The sequence below is a fragment of the Chelonoidis abingdonii genome, chromosome 5, assembly GCF_003597395.2.
Source record: "Chelonoidis abingdonii isolate Lonesome George chromosome 5, CheloAbing_2.0, whole genome shotgun sequence".
In the NCBI taxonomy this organism is placed as follows: domain Eukaryota; kingdom Metazoa; phylum Chordata; order Testudines; family Testudinidae; genus Chelonoidis; species Chelonoidis abingdonii.
In genome coordinates this window covers 3,733,717-3,748,234 of record NC_133773.1, presented here as the reverse complement: position 1 = coordinate 3,748,234, position 14,518 = coordinate 3,733,717, and the positions used below count along the sequence as shown (strand labels likewise).

Sequence of the window (14,518 nt, the reverse complement as noted above, 5' to 3'; positions counted from 1 at the left end):
TTATTCAATGTTTTATGTGTAAAAACTGTGTAAGTTATTGTGAAAAGGTACACCGTTTAAGAAATGAGTATTGTCTAGTTGTGAACACATCTCCACCTTATTCCATTATTTTTTTATGGGGAAAAATTCCGTAGTATACATTCTTTTGGTATCCCGCACCCTCTTCAAGAAGGCAACTCCGGTGTATACAGGGGACTCCCTTTAACAGTCCACTTATTATGTTGACACCTGGTTGAGGTGCTGGCTAACCTTTTGTGTCAGAGGAACCAGCTTGGGCTGTTTTTTAAAAAAACTTGAAACATGTCTCAGCAATGTCATCTACTGCTTCCCCCCATCCATAAGGCTTGTTACTCTTCGTTACTCAAAGCAATTAGGTTGGTTTGACATGATTTGTTCTTCACAAATCCATGTTGCCTCTTACTTATCACCTTATTATTTTCTAGGTGTTTGCAATTTGATTGCTTACTTATTTGTTCCATTATCTTTCCAGGTACAGTAACTCCTCACCTAAAGTTGTAGTTATGTTCCTGAAAAATGCAACTTTAAGTGAAACCATGTTAAGTGAGTTCAATTTCCCCATAAGAATTAATGTAAATGAGGGGGTTAGGTTCCAGGGAAGCTTTTTTCAAAACTCTCTCTCTCTCTCAAACAAACAATTTAATACTGGTACACAGTAATGATGATTGTGAAGTTTGGTTGAGGTGGAAGAGTCAGAAGGAAGGCTATTTCCCAGGGAATGCCTTACTGCTAAATGAACTAGCACTTGGCTGAGCCCTCAAGGGTTAACTCTCACACTCTGCAAGGCAGCAGGAATGGAGTGAGAACACCATGTGTGTGCGTGAGAGATGCGCATTCCCCCTTTAAGTAAGCTGGCCCTATTCTTAAGTACACTGCCTTGTTAATAGATCAGCTTGTTGAGATAGCTGCTGCCAGCAAGCTCCCTCCCTCCTGAGCCCTGTCGGGTGTCCCCCCTGCTCTATGGAAGATGAGGTAAGTGGGGTGCAGGAGCAGGGGGGGAAGGAGGACACCCTAACCTTAGTCCCCCTCTTCCTGTCCTCCACCCTGCATAGCAAGCAGGAGTCTTGGGGAGCAGCTCATGGCAGTGGGGGAGGACAGCTGAACTGCCTCACAATTGATAGGCTGCTGGGCAGCTACTGCACAGGGAACTTAGGGGAGCAGGGAGCTGATTGGGGGGGGGCTGCTGGTCCACCCTGGTTCAAAGCCCTCACTAGCAAGCTGCAACAGGCTGCTCTTCCTGCAAGCAGTGGACAAAGCAGGCAGCTCCCAGATGATGTTAGAAGGGAGCTTTGCACAACTTTAAACAAGCATGTTCCCTAATTTATCGGGAATGAAACAGCATTAACCGGGATGACTTTAAGTGAGAAGTTACTGTACTGAAGTTAAGATGACTGGTCTATAATTCCAGCACTGTTTCCAATACGGATCCTTGAGGAAACCTACTTTTTACCCCTCTCCACTGTGAAAACTGACCATTTATTTCTACCCTTTGTTTCTTATCTTTTAACCAGTTATTGATCCATGAGAGGACCTTTCCTCTTATGCCATGACACCTTAGTTTGCTGAAGAGCCTTTGGTCCAAGTACACTATATTCACTTGACACCGTTGTCCACATCCTTCTTGACTCCTGCAAATTAATCTAATAGAATGGTGAGGTATGATTTCTCTTTACAAAAGCCATGTTAATTATTCCCCCACATATTATATTTGTGTCTGATAATTTTGTTCTTTAGTATAGTTTCAATCATTTTGCCTCATACTGAAGTCAGGATAATTGGCCTGTAATTGCCAGGATCCCTTTGGAGACTTTTTTGAAAAATCAGCATTACATTAGCTAGTCACCTGTGCAGAGGCTGATTTAAGTGATAGGTTACAAACCACTTAGCAGTGCTACAATTTCATATTTGAGTTCCTTCAGGACTCTTGGATGAATGCCTTGTGGTCCTGGTGACTTTACTGTTTAATTTATCATCTGTTCCAAAACCTCCTTTACTGACACCTCAATCTGGGACAGGTCCTCATATTTGACACCTAACAAGAATGGCTCAGATGTGTAGAACTCCACCCTATCCTCTGCAGTGAAGACTGAGGCAAAGAATTAATGTATCTTCTTCACCATGGCCTTGTACCCTCACTCTTGCTGCTTTCCTCTTGCAGCACATCTGCAATGGCCTATCAGTTAGCCAGGAATACCATCCACCTGTCTTGCAATCTTACTAAGTCTATGCTCAGTTTCTGCCTATCCCCCTATCCTCATTTGCTGCACAATTTGGCCAGATGTATTTCTGAAGGAGGCATACATGCCCCTAGTGAGACTCTTGTGTATACATCGAATGGATCAGATGGACCAGAATGATGTCACAGTAGCCATACTGCTGTTGTGACATATTCCTCTTGGTGGGAGACTATCCAGTAATTACACCATTCTAGTATACCGTGATGGCCATCATATTAGAGGCATGAATGGATATTTTCCAGGCCAGAACAGAGATTATTGCAAACTGTGGAAAACAAAGTGGATGCTACAGCTTTGTTTTTCTGATTGGGTTAACGTGGATGAGGAGTTCTTCAGGCATTTCAGCTTAAATAAGGTCTTAATTTAACAGTGTCACTGCAGCCTCTTGCAATACTTGAAATGGAATCAAATGTCCAATTATATGGTTTTTGATATATTGTATACATAAGAAAATTAGTAGAATGCAACAATATACCACACAGCAATGTAATAAGTGTTTTTATTACTATTCAAAAATGACAAACTGGCTAAATTCTGCATTATTACACCAGCAGATACTCATAGCAACCCACTGTAAAAAGCTGTAAGTCAAATTCAACCTTGTAACTCTGGCTTCAGTGGAAATATACCAGAGATGAATTTGGCGCAATATGCCTAGTGTTGTATGTACCTGCTATCATTTAAGACTAAATAAAGAGAAAATTCAAGGTCTTAAAATATTCCCTGCTCCACTGTAGCAGGAAACAGGATTCCACTGTAATTTACAGATATGAGAGGAGTGAAATCATTATTCATCCAAAAAAGCAGAGATGTACTAGAATGGGGAAGAACTAATTGCTGGGAACAACAGTTTTCCCCTAAGTTTAACTTCAGCCAATATTTATTCTACCAGTCCTGAAATACCCCCTTGATAATACACCTGTAGTAAATAAACATTCTTACATTTCCACACTATTGCTAGCAATTGACAGTTTTTAATTCTAATCAGCCATGTATGTTGCACAAAATCATGAGATGTTTAACACTTGTAGAAGTCTGTTTTCCTGTTGAAGATTTACACTTCCCAATCATGTTAAAAGATGTATTTCAGATGTTACATGTGCATATCAGATGTAGAAATTACCAATTTAGGGCTTAACTCTGCTCTTAAATATGTGGATTTCTGTTACCATAGAGCTAGTGAGATCATCTGCTATCCAATTGTGTGTAAACCACAGGAACTGATTTTTACAAGATAGATGTGTTCCTATTCCGTGTATCTCAGATTGCGATAGAGGGTGAAACCCTGGCCCCACTGAGATCAATGGCAAAGGTTCTGTGATTTCAGTGGGACCTGGATTTCAGTGGGACCCAGATCTCTTTGTGATTCTGATACATGTAATTCACCTCTAATTATATCTTGTTCTCATGAAAACACCACAGTACACAAATAACATTTAGAAAATACTGGTAATTCTTCAGCAAAGAGAGACTATCATAAACCCTGGACTATTCTGCATATTTAGAAGTTCAACACAAGTATTTTAATTGTTCTGTAAATTTTGTTTTTAACGTAAATTAATAGCTAATCCCTTACCGAGTTGCCAGTGTTGTAGTTTGTGCTATGTTCTAAATTACCACCTTATAGACACCTAACTGTAACTAGACTATCAGTCTCATTATTTCTGTATTTGCTACATTTAAAAAAAAAACCTGTTTAATGCATACAAATTAAGTTTACTCAAATACTTGCACTGTACAAATGCTGTTAACGTTTAAAATTAAAATCTTCAATAAGACCTATATATTTAGAAATATTTCTAAGAAAAATGTACAAAAAATAGAAAAATAAGTCTTCTCTGTTAGAAAAAAATACCAAAAGTATTCCAACCACTGCCATAAATAATATATACATATGGTAGTGTAAAAACTGTGTGGATTGAAACAATTTGTTAGTTATTTGCATATCAGATACAGCAAAGTCTGAACTACCATTATAGAAAATACTAACCATAACATTGAAGAATCACATTTCTCTATTCCAGTGTTTACAAAAAGAGCAGCCCCAGGCTAGCGGAAAGTCCACGCACATTTTCTGCAAAATCAGACATGAGTGATGGGTAAGTCTTGCGCTGGCCCACTGCACTGGGGTGAATTTCACCCAAGTATTCAGAACTGACTATAGATCTTGACAGCCCGAGGCAGAGCTTTTGTTCAAAAAAAAAAAAAGTATTTAAAAGCTAAAAATCCTATAATCACACCTAAAAAGTTCAGTTTTCATTTTTTTAGATGTCAAATAAACACCATCATATCACAGTCCTAAAAAGTTAACTAAAAACTTAATGCATTAGGATAGAATCCAAGACACAACACCCAGTGAGGCTAAAGAGCCTCTCCAGTAGGCAGAGGAAAAAGAATCCTGCTCCAGGCCAAAGCCATAGAACCAATTCACAGCTATTACTTTATCCAGTGGTTTAAACTGCCTTTTCTACTGCAGAACCATGCTGGCTCCACAGTCAGAGGGCCCTGAGTGGTCACTGAGGTGGGGTTACATTTGTCCCTTCCTCTGTTTTTTTTTTTTTTTTAAATCTGGTTAGGTAAGTCTTGCTATTCACTAACGACTCAATCCTGAACCCGCAGAAATCACTAAGAAAACTCCCAACTGTCTTAATGTCCTAAAATAGGGAGTGATTTTGATGTAACCATTCTGGAAAATGCAAATTATGTTGCCTTGTGAGGTAAGTGGTTATGCTTCAAAACATTATACCATGCTCTGTATTGTATATCAGCAGTAAATCTATACAAGCATTTTAAATATCTAATGCTACACAGCTTTAACAAAGAAAAATTACAACAAACAACGCTGAACCAAAACGTTGTCACGGGACTGGTTTCAACATCCAGGATGAAAAGGTGCTTGCTGCCAGGGAGCTGGAAACAAAGAAAAAGATACTTGAGAAAGGATTAAGGCACAGGAAATAGAGATTCCTCCTTCCACCCTCCAAACAACAGGCCTTTGCACTTCTATAGCATCTTCTGAAGGTTTCGAAAGCATTCACCGACTGAAGCACTGACCTTCACCCTGTGCAGAGGACAGCAAAAGGCCTATGCACCTTAAAGTCCTTCTGTGCTGGGGTGAATTTCAGCCTGTATAAATATTTACGAGTGAAGCCGAACACCACTTGTCCAAGAGTAGAGACCAAGTCTGTGGAATAGCTAGGGTTAGAATCCAGTTTGCCTGATTCCCAGTCCTATGCTTCAACTACCACCATATCCCCTCTGCATGAGTTTATAAATGTAGACTATCAATTGGAGTTTCAAAAATGCCTATGTGATTTAGGAGCACAAGTTGCACGCAAAGTCAGCAGAATGTGTGCTTCTAAGTCAATAATTGCTTTTGAAAAAAATCCCACCTACGTTTTAGTCATGGGTATTTTTAGTAAATGTCATGGACAGGTCACAGGCAGTAAACAAAAATTCATGACTGCTGACTTTTACTAAATACCCTTGACTAAAACTTGGGAGGGAGGGGCGGCTCAGGAGGATGGTGCTGGGGGTACTGTGGGTGCTGGGGAGGGGGGGATGGCCTGGGGGGTGCCGCGGGTGCTCGGGTGGGGAGTTGCGGCCTGGGAGAGATTACAGGGGGGTGCCCAGGGGGTAGCACAGGTGCTGGGGAGGTGGCCCGGGGTCCACAGCAGGTGCTCTGGGGGGGCACAGCCCAGGGGAGCACCACAGGCATTCGGGGGGGCACAGCCCAGGGGGCACTGTGCGTGCTGGGGTGGGGGGTTGGCGGGTCTGATGCAGGCTCCCTACCTGGCTCCTGGGAAGCAGGGACTCCAGCTCCATGTGCTGCCTCCGCTCTGCCCCAAGCCCTGGTTCTGCAGCCCTCATTGGCAAGGAACCGTGGCCAATGGGAGCTTTGGGGGCGGAGACAGCACATGGAGCTAGGAGCTGAGAGAGGGGAGTTATGGTTACCCTTACGGGAACCGTCTCCCCTCCCACAGTAAGCACTGCCCTGCACCTCAACCTCCATCCCTGAGCTACCCCTCCCCCCCACAAGCTCCTGCTGCTGGGGAGCGTGGGCGGGGGTTGGGGGCAGACTGCCCCAGCAGCATCCAGTGCGACTGGGCCAGGGCTGCCCGAGCTGCTCAGGTAGCCCCCGGGCCAAGCACATCAGCCACTGCAGAAGTCGCACAGGTCACAGAATCCATGACCTCCGTGACAAACACGGAGCCTTAGTCATAAGCACCAAAAAAAATCAGAAATGTTCTCAGGAAGTAGGAGGGTAGCACCGAGCGTTGGAAAGGGGAAAAATCCTGCGGCTCTTTGTAAAACAGAGCCTACTCTAGTACAAAAAGGAAATCAATCTCTTCTAGTCCAAACCAGGGTGTGAACTCAAACTCTCATCACCACCATTTTTCATTTACTGGACAGGGGAGGGGGAATGGTTACTTCAAAAGAGAGTGGTATTGGGCAGAAGAGTGGTTAAAAAAACCTAACAAAACATGACAACTATTTTAGCAAAACAGAACTGAAAATCATGTACCCAACTGTTTATGTGTGTCTTTGTGCACATGGTAAATACGTGGTTGCTGGGAACAGGAAAGGGAAGTTACTTACCACCACAGTAACTGAAGTTCTCTGAGATGTGTGGTCCTTCCCTGTATTCCACTGAGGGTGCACATGCGCCGGTGACCAGCAGATTTTTGCTAGCAGCGTGTATCGGACTATGCCCGCGCACTTATCTCTCGGCTTGGAGCATGAGGAGCATAAGAAGCGGTGCAGACCAGCCACGTCTCCAGTTCCTTCTCTACTGTGAATCAACTTTAAGATCTGCAGCAGAGGCGAAGGAGGGCAGATAGTGGAATACAGACAGGTTTCACACACCTCAAATAACTCGTTGCTGTACAGGAGTGTAACTTCCCTTTCTTCTTCAAGTGCTGGCCCCTACGTGTATTCCACGGTTGGTGCCTACAAGCAGTGTCTATTAAGGAGGAGGATGCAAGGACCTCTGGGAGGCTACAGACTACAGCAGTGCCCAGGGAAGTGTCAGCTGCAAAGGCCTGCACCAAAGCATGATCTCTGCAGAAGATATGGACTGACTCCACATGGCTCAATTACAAATTTCAAGGACGAGGACATTTTGTAACGAGGCTACTGAAGCGGCCTGGGCTCTCACACCTTGGAGTGCAGGAGTATTTGTCAGCTAGCATAGCAGAACGCAGCTCGGGATCCATTTGGAAAGTAGTTGGGGATGAGACAGCTTCCCCTCGCATCTGTTCTGCAACGGATACAAACAGTCTGGGTGATTGTCTCAATGAGTTTGTTCTTCACAGGTAAAATGAAACAGCTCTATGGACATCTAGGAATGAAGTCTTTTGTCTTCATTAGTGGTGTGCAGTGAAGAAAGTAGATAAGCTGATTGTCTGAATGAGATGGAAGTCAGAGACCACTTTAGGAAAAAACTTCAGGTGCAGTATGACAGGGTGTACCGAACCCACACTGGTCAGGCAGTGGTTAACCAGCAACTTTGGGCCCAAGAGATCATGCCCTCACACTTCCTGGGAGGGAGTATATAAAAAGAAGCAGCTCAGCTCAGTCTGGGCTGGCTAAGGAGACTAGACATGCACTGTGGGTTCCTGCAGAAGAAGCGCTAAGATTCCAGACTGCTGAAGCTGAGGACCCTGACTGCGCCATGGAGAACCAGTTGACTGCCTGGGTCAAAGGGGCACCAAGCTGCTGCTACCTGAGGAGATAGCCGAGTCAGGCCTACGAGTAGGAAATGACCCAGGAGACGCCTCTGGAGATAGAGAGGCCTAAACCCCCCTCTATGGGGTGCCTGGTTTCCTAGGGCCCTGGTCTGGAACTGAGTGGAGTAGGGTGGGCCCGGGTTCCCCTACCCTCCCTGTGCCTATGCCTGGGTGCCACAGCTGTGGACTGTTGCTGCTAGGCATTACTGCCCTGGACTACTGATACTAGGTGCTACTGTCTGGGGGTTGCTGATACTGGGCACTACTGCCTTGGACACCTGCCGTTAGGCCTTGCTGCCCAGAAAAAAAGGGCAGTTCTGGGGACACTTGCCACTAGGCCTTGCTGCCCAGAAAGAAAAGGTGGTCCTGGGAATCCTTACCACTAGACTCGCAACCGCAGCAGAGGGAACGACTTCTATTTGAACCCCGTCATCTCCCATGACTTGCAGTCTCACTGTCATCTTATCCGTGTGAAAGACTGTACATGGCAGATCCACCATAAGAGCTCCCAGTTACCCATCCTCCTAGCTGAGGTGATGGCTACTGCGATGAGGTGCCTCCCCCACGCAACCCCTGAGCACAAGAATGTGGGCCAGAAAGGGCCAATTAACTTTATATGCTGCCCCCAGGGGGAGCCAGGGATTGATAAGCACTAACTGAGAGGAGTGGATGTCCATATGAAAGTAGATATTCTTCACATCGAGAGCTATGAACCAGTTCTCTGTGTTCAGTTGTAGAATAATTGGTACCAGTGTGACCAGTCTGAACCTCAATTTGCAGATAAAGACAGTGAGTTGCCTGAGCTCTAAGATGGGTCTTCATCCCACTTTCTTCTTTCAGATGAAGAAGAAATTTGATGAAAATCTTTCCTCCCCACTATTGAAGAAGTACTGGTTCCATAGTCCCCTGAAGCAGGAGAAAGTTCATCTCTTGAATGAGCATCCCCTCGTGAGACTGGTCCCTGCAGAGAGACAGGGAAGCAGATTTCAGGGTCAAGGGGGATAGGAATTATATAGTACTACTGAGATTGCACTAGATTGAGAACCCATCTGTCTGTTATTGCCTGCCACGCATAGGCAAAGTGTGCTACTCAGCTGCCAAACTTAGTCTGTAGGCACATGGTGGATGGATGTGGCATCTGAGGTGGTTCGCAGCTCTTGTGCATCCTGTAAAAAACACTTTTTTGTGGGAGGCTGAGGTTATGAGGAAGAAGAGGAGGGATCATTCTGTTTGCTCCTCTGCAGCTTCTGCCTTCTCTGTGCTGGTTCGTAAGCCCTTTGGTGATAGAAGTGCCAAGGCAGTAGATGATAAGAACATAAGACCGACCATACTGGGTCAGACCAAAGGTCCATCTAGCCCAGTATCCTGTCTACTGACAGTGGCCAATGCTAGGTGCTTCAGAGGAAATGAACAGAACAGGTAAATCATCAAGTGATCCACTCCCTGTCGTTCATTCCCAGCTTCGGCAAACAGACGCTAGGGACACCATCCCTGCCCATCCTGGCTAATAGCCACTGAAGGACCTAGTCTCTAGGAACTTATCTAGTTCTTTTTTGAACCATGTTATAGTCTTAGGCTTCACAACATCCTCTGGCAAAGAGTTCCATGGGTTGTGTGAAGAAATACTTCCTTTTGTTTGTTTTAAACCTGCTGCCTATTAATTTCATTTGACGCCTAGTTCCTGTGTTATGCGAAGGAGTAAATAGCACTTCCATATTTACTTTCTCTACACCAGTCATGATTTTATACACCTCAATCATATCCCCTCTTAGTTGTCTCTTTTCCAAGCTGAAAAGTCCCAGTCTTATTAATCTCTCCTTATACAGAAGCTGTTCTATACCACTAATCATTTTTGTTGTCCTTTTCTGAACCCTTTCCAATTCCAATATATCTTTTTTGAGAAGGGGTGACCACATCTGCACCCAGCATTCATGACGTTTGTACGGCTGAGGCCTACAGTTCTTCCGCCTCAGAGCTGGAATGTAGGTCCTCAAGGAGTGAAGTGCTGCACTTAAATCCTTCAGTGAGTGCAAAGTTTTAATCGGTTCTATATCTAAATAGGTTGTTACCTTCAAAGGGCTAGTCCTCCACTGTGGATTGTACTTCCCTGGGGAATCCTGAGGAATAAAGTCACAATGCTCTGTGTACAACAATGGCCAATGAACATGCAGCTGGGTCAAATGCATCAACAGATTCCTGAAGAGAAGATCTAGTGATTAATCTACCCTCCTCGATTATTGCCTGGAACTGCAATCTGTGCTCCTGCAGCAGTTTGTCCATAAACTCTATCAATTTGGAGAAACTGATCAAATCATATTTTGAGAGCAATACCTGACAACTGACTATATGAATTTCCAGGCTGGCTGAGGTAATAACTTTCCTGCCCAGCAGGTCTAGTCATTTAGTGGCCTCATCTGACATGGTGGACTTCGTCTGATGACGTCCACTTCTTTCAGTAGTGGCTTGAACTAAAGAGTTTGGGGCAAGATGCGTAAATAAAAATTACATCCCCTTAGCCAGCACATAGTATTTATTTTGGAAGTGGCAGCACATGTGTCTGGCATATGTCAGATGACCTCCATGATGGCCTCATTCATGGTGAGTGCTACCCTGCTCAGCCATCTACTATACAAAATGTCGAGGAATTTGTGAAGAGCCTCATATACCTCCTCCAGTGGGATTTGGTGGTGAGTCTCAGCCATTCGCCTCAACAGGTCTTGAAACTATCTGTAATTATGGGGAGGACATGAGGCTGGTGCCACTGAGAATGAAGTTGCTGTCAAAGGTAGCAGTACCAACAGATTCTGTTCCTCTTCATCCTCCGTCATCAGTACTTGAGGATGCTCTGGCTCATCCCAAGGAAGGGAGTGTATCTTCATGATGCAAGCGTACCAACTTGGGGCATCATGCATATATGTTCCACATCCTAGTAAAGCCAGTGAGATGGGCTGGACATTGGTTGGGGAGGTCCCTATGGCATGGTGCACCATCAGTCGCAAGGTGGATATCCAGTTTTAAGTGGCCTTGAGGGAGCCCAAGAAGTCCCGGATTCTCTATTGGGGCTGTCATTTGACTGAGGGGGTGATGGTCCTTCACTAACACCAGAGTCCTCCTCTAAGGAGAATGTAGGTTCCACTTATAGTGATGGTGTCATCAGAACTGTGGTTGACGACATCCCATGGTTGGTGGGAAGGACAGGAAAGCAGCTTCTTCTCTCACCATCCCAGTGCTGACTAAGTCAGGATCTCTCTACTGAGGATTGAATCCAAAAGGATGGGAGACTCTGAATCAAGAAGCATGATGAAGACCTCTGCACTTGTATGTCTGTCCATGCTGGTGGAAGGGCAAGGGCTCTTCTCTCTAAGTACTGTCTAAGCCAGTATCGGTAAAGTCTTCAACACTGAAGCCCTTTTACTGGGGTGAAACAGCGCCGTCAGTACAGCTCTGCTTTAGCTGGTACTGACGGTTGACCGTTTTTGAAATCTTGATGTTTCAGCTTTGTCCATACTGGTAGTAGTCCCATCTCTGATGCTATCGGGGCACCTTTTCTTTTTGGAGCTTGTGAATCAGCAACAAGATCCTTATGAGCTCTTGAGCCTCCATGACCAGAACAAGATGTCTCCTCTGCCTTTGAATGTGCTGGGGAAGAAGCTCTCCTCTTAGAGGTGGATTTAGAGGGTGATCTCTCTAAGTATTTTGAAGTGTTTCCTGCCCTCATTAAGTGCCTGAGAAGTGGAGTCTTAGGTTCTGCTCTTGTGTCTGATGTTGCAGAGCTAAGAGGCATGCTCCTGAGTGCTTTGGGCCACTGCACAAGGGGATCTACCTGGCCTGGGTCACAGCAGCCTCATTGCACACTGCATAAAATGCTTTCTGAGTCTGTCTTTTCATGCCTGGTGGATCTGGTTGGGAAAGGCATGGCGAATATTGCACTTGGAAGCTACGTGAGCCTGTTCAAGATAACAGAAGCACTTTTGGTGGTCGTCATTGACTGAGAAGATCTGGGAGTTGGAGATGCAGGTCTTAAAGCCCAGAAGCTTTGGCATAATTGTCACCCTGTACAGGAAGTGTAGGGTAAACCAAAGTCTAACTCACTAACTGAATACCAAGTTAAACACTATCACAATCTACTAATAATAAGAAAAATATTTACAGAGAAACACTGAAAAGCTTTGCAGACACTGAAGAGGTTCCATCTCACACCATGTGGAAGTAGAAAGGAACTGGAAAGGTGGTCTGTCAGCACCGCCCTTTACATTCTTGGTTCAGAGCATATGGAGAGGAAGTCCACAGATGTGGACCAACTGACACTATTAGCAAAAATCTTCTGATCTCAGGTGGATGAAGTGCATGAGCCCCCACAGTGGAAGACATATAAGGATCATCTCTTGTAGTAGTATCCGTTTGCAGCTAAATGGTGATAATCAGGAGATTTGCTAGCATCTTCCTTCTCAAGATGTAAGTGTAATAATATAATCTCCACTCTTCAACCCTGAGCCATAGACTCACAGGAAAGGTATTTTGTACAATACGGTAAAAATAGGTGCTTGGCATCATTTGTGCATACTGGGCCAAATTCTCACTTATGTGACCAAGGGCCAAATCCTGAGGACTAGTTATGCAATCACTAGGGGCTAAAGATCTCCTATCAACCTATCTCCACACTCTTCACTGTGATGAGTCTGAGGATGGCAGACCAAGTGTGGAAAGGGATGGAGGGGTAAGTACAGGGACAAGGAGGAGAAGGGAAACCAGTTCTAGAGCGAGTCAGTACTGCAGCCCCTCTAATTTCATTCTACACCAGCTCTGATCCTAGGTCAATTAGCCTAGTTAAGAGCTTGGTTACGCAACCACTTTGGTTGTACAGTGACGTAATTCTATAACTGACTGAGACAGGTTTCAGAATGAACAGCAGCACCCTCAGGGAACCAGGGGGGTGACATTCACCCCTCTAAAGAAGGCCAGCACAAGGCCTATGCATCATTTAAGTCCTCAAAATAAGGGGTGAGAAGAATTTAAGTAGCGCACAAGGGTGAATTTCACTCCATGCCTTTATCGTTAAAATAAAATAAAATGTAAAAAAATACAGTACTTTTTTGTTCATTTAAAGTTAAGATTTTTCTGTACACTTTTTAAATTTAATTTTTTTATACATTTTGTAAACTTTTGTATAAGTTTATAAAACTGAAAGAATATAACTAAACAAATACTAAACAGAGTGTATTTGTTTTCCAATGTAACATTAAAATTAGCGCTGTCAAGCAATTAAAAAAATTAATCACATGATCAAAAAAATTAATCTCACTGTTAATAATAGAATACCATTTATTTCAATATTTTGGATGTTTTCTACATTTTCATATATATTGATTTCAATTACAACAAAGAATACAAGGTGCACAGGGCTCAGTTTATATTTATTATTTATTACAAGTATTTGCACTGTAAAAAAGAAATAGTATTTTTCAGTTCACCTAATACAACTACTGTAGTGCAATCTCTTTATCATGAAAGTTGAACTTACAAATGTAGAATTATTTACAAAAAACCCGCATTCAAAAACAAAACCATGTAAAATTTTAGAACCTGCAAGTCCACTCAGTCCTACTTCTTGTGCAGCCAATCACTCAGACAAACAAGTTTGTTTACATTTGCAGAAGATAATGCTGCCCACTTCTTGTTTACAATTTCACCTCAAAGTGAGAACAGGTGTTCTCATGGCACTGTTGTAGGTGGCATCACAAGATATTTACATGCCAGATGCGCTAAAGATTCATGTCCCTTTATTCTTCAACCACCATTCCAGGAGACATGTGTCCATGCTGATGACAGGTTCTGCATGATAATGATCCAAAGTAGAGCGGAGTGATGTATTTCATTTTAATTATCTGAGTCAAATGCCACCAGCAGAAGGTTGATTTTCTTTTTTGGTGGTTCGGGTTCTGTAGTTTCCGCATCTGAGTGTTGCTCTTTTAAGACTTCTGAAAGCATGCTTCACACCTTGCCCCTCTCAGATTTTGGAACGCACTTCAGATTCTTACCTTGGGTCGAGTGCTGTAGCTATCTTTATAAATCTCACATCAGTACCTTGAGTTTTGTCAAATCTGCAGTGAGAGTGTTTATAAAATGAACAACATGTGCTAGTTTATCACCTGAGACTGCTATAACATGAAATATTTGGCAGAATTCAGGTAAAACAGAGCAGGGGACATACAATTCTCCCCAAAGCTCAGTCACAAATTTAATTAACGCATTTTTTTTTTTTAAACGAGTATCATGAGCATGGAAGCATGTCCTCTGGAATGGTGGTTGTAGTAGGATCAGGCATATGAATGTTTAGCATATCTAACATGTAAATACATTGCAATGCTGGCTACAAAAGTGCCATGCAAATGCCTGTTCTCACTTTCTGGTGACATTGTAAATAAGAAGAGGGCAGCATTACCTCCTATAAATGTAAATAAACTTGTTTGTCTCAGCAATTGGCTGAACAAGAAGTAGGACTGAGTGGACTTGTAGACTCTTAAGCTTTTTACA

The 14,518-nt window shown here is 43.6% G+C and overlaps 1 protein-coding gene across 6 annotated transcripts in view; it reads right to left on the bottom strand.

The window, feature by feature from the left end:
- Positions 1-2,731: 2,731 nt before the first annotated feature.
- Positions 2,732-14,518, bottom strand: part of TEX15 (testis expressed 15, meiosis and synapsis associated) — a 78,224-nt gene continuing 66,437 nt past the window's right edge. For all 6 annotated transcript variants that reach the window (XR_012655899.1, XM_075066032.1, XM_075066035.1 and 3 more), the window contains one exon: positions 2,732-5,165. Coding sequence is in view for 5 of the 6 variants with exons in the window: in XM_075066032.1 (XP_074922133.1) it covers positions 5,128-5,165 (38 nt within the window). In the remaining variant the exon portion in view is untranslated. The remainder of the gene's footprint in view (positions 5,166-14,518) is intronic.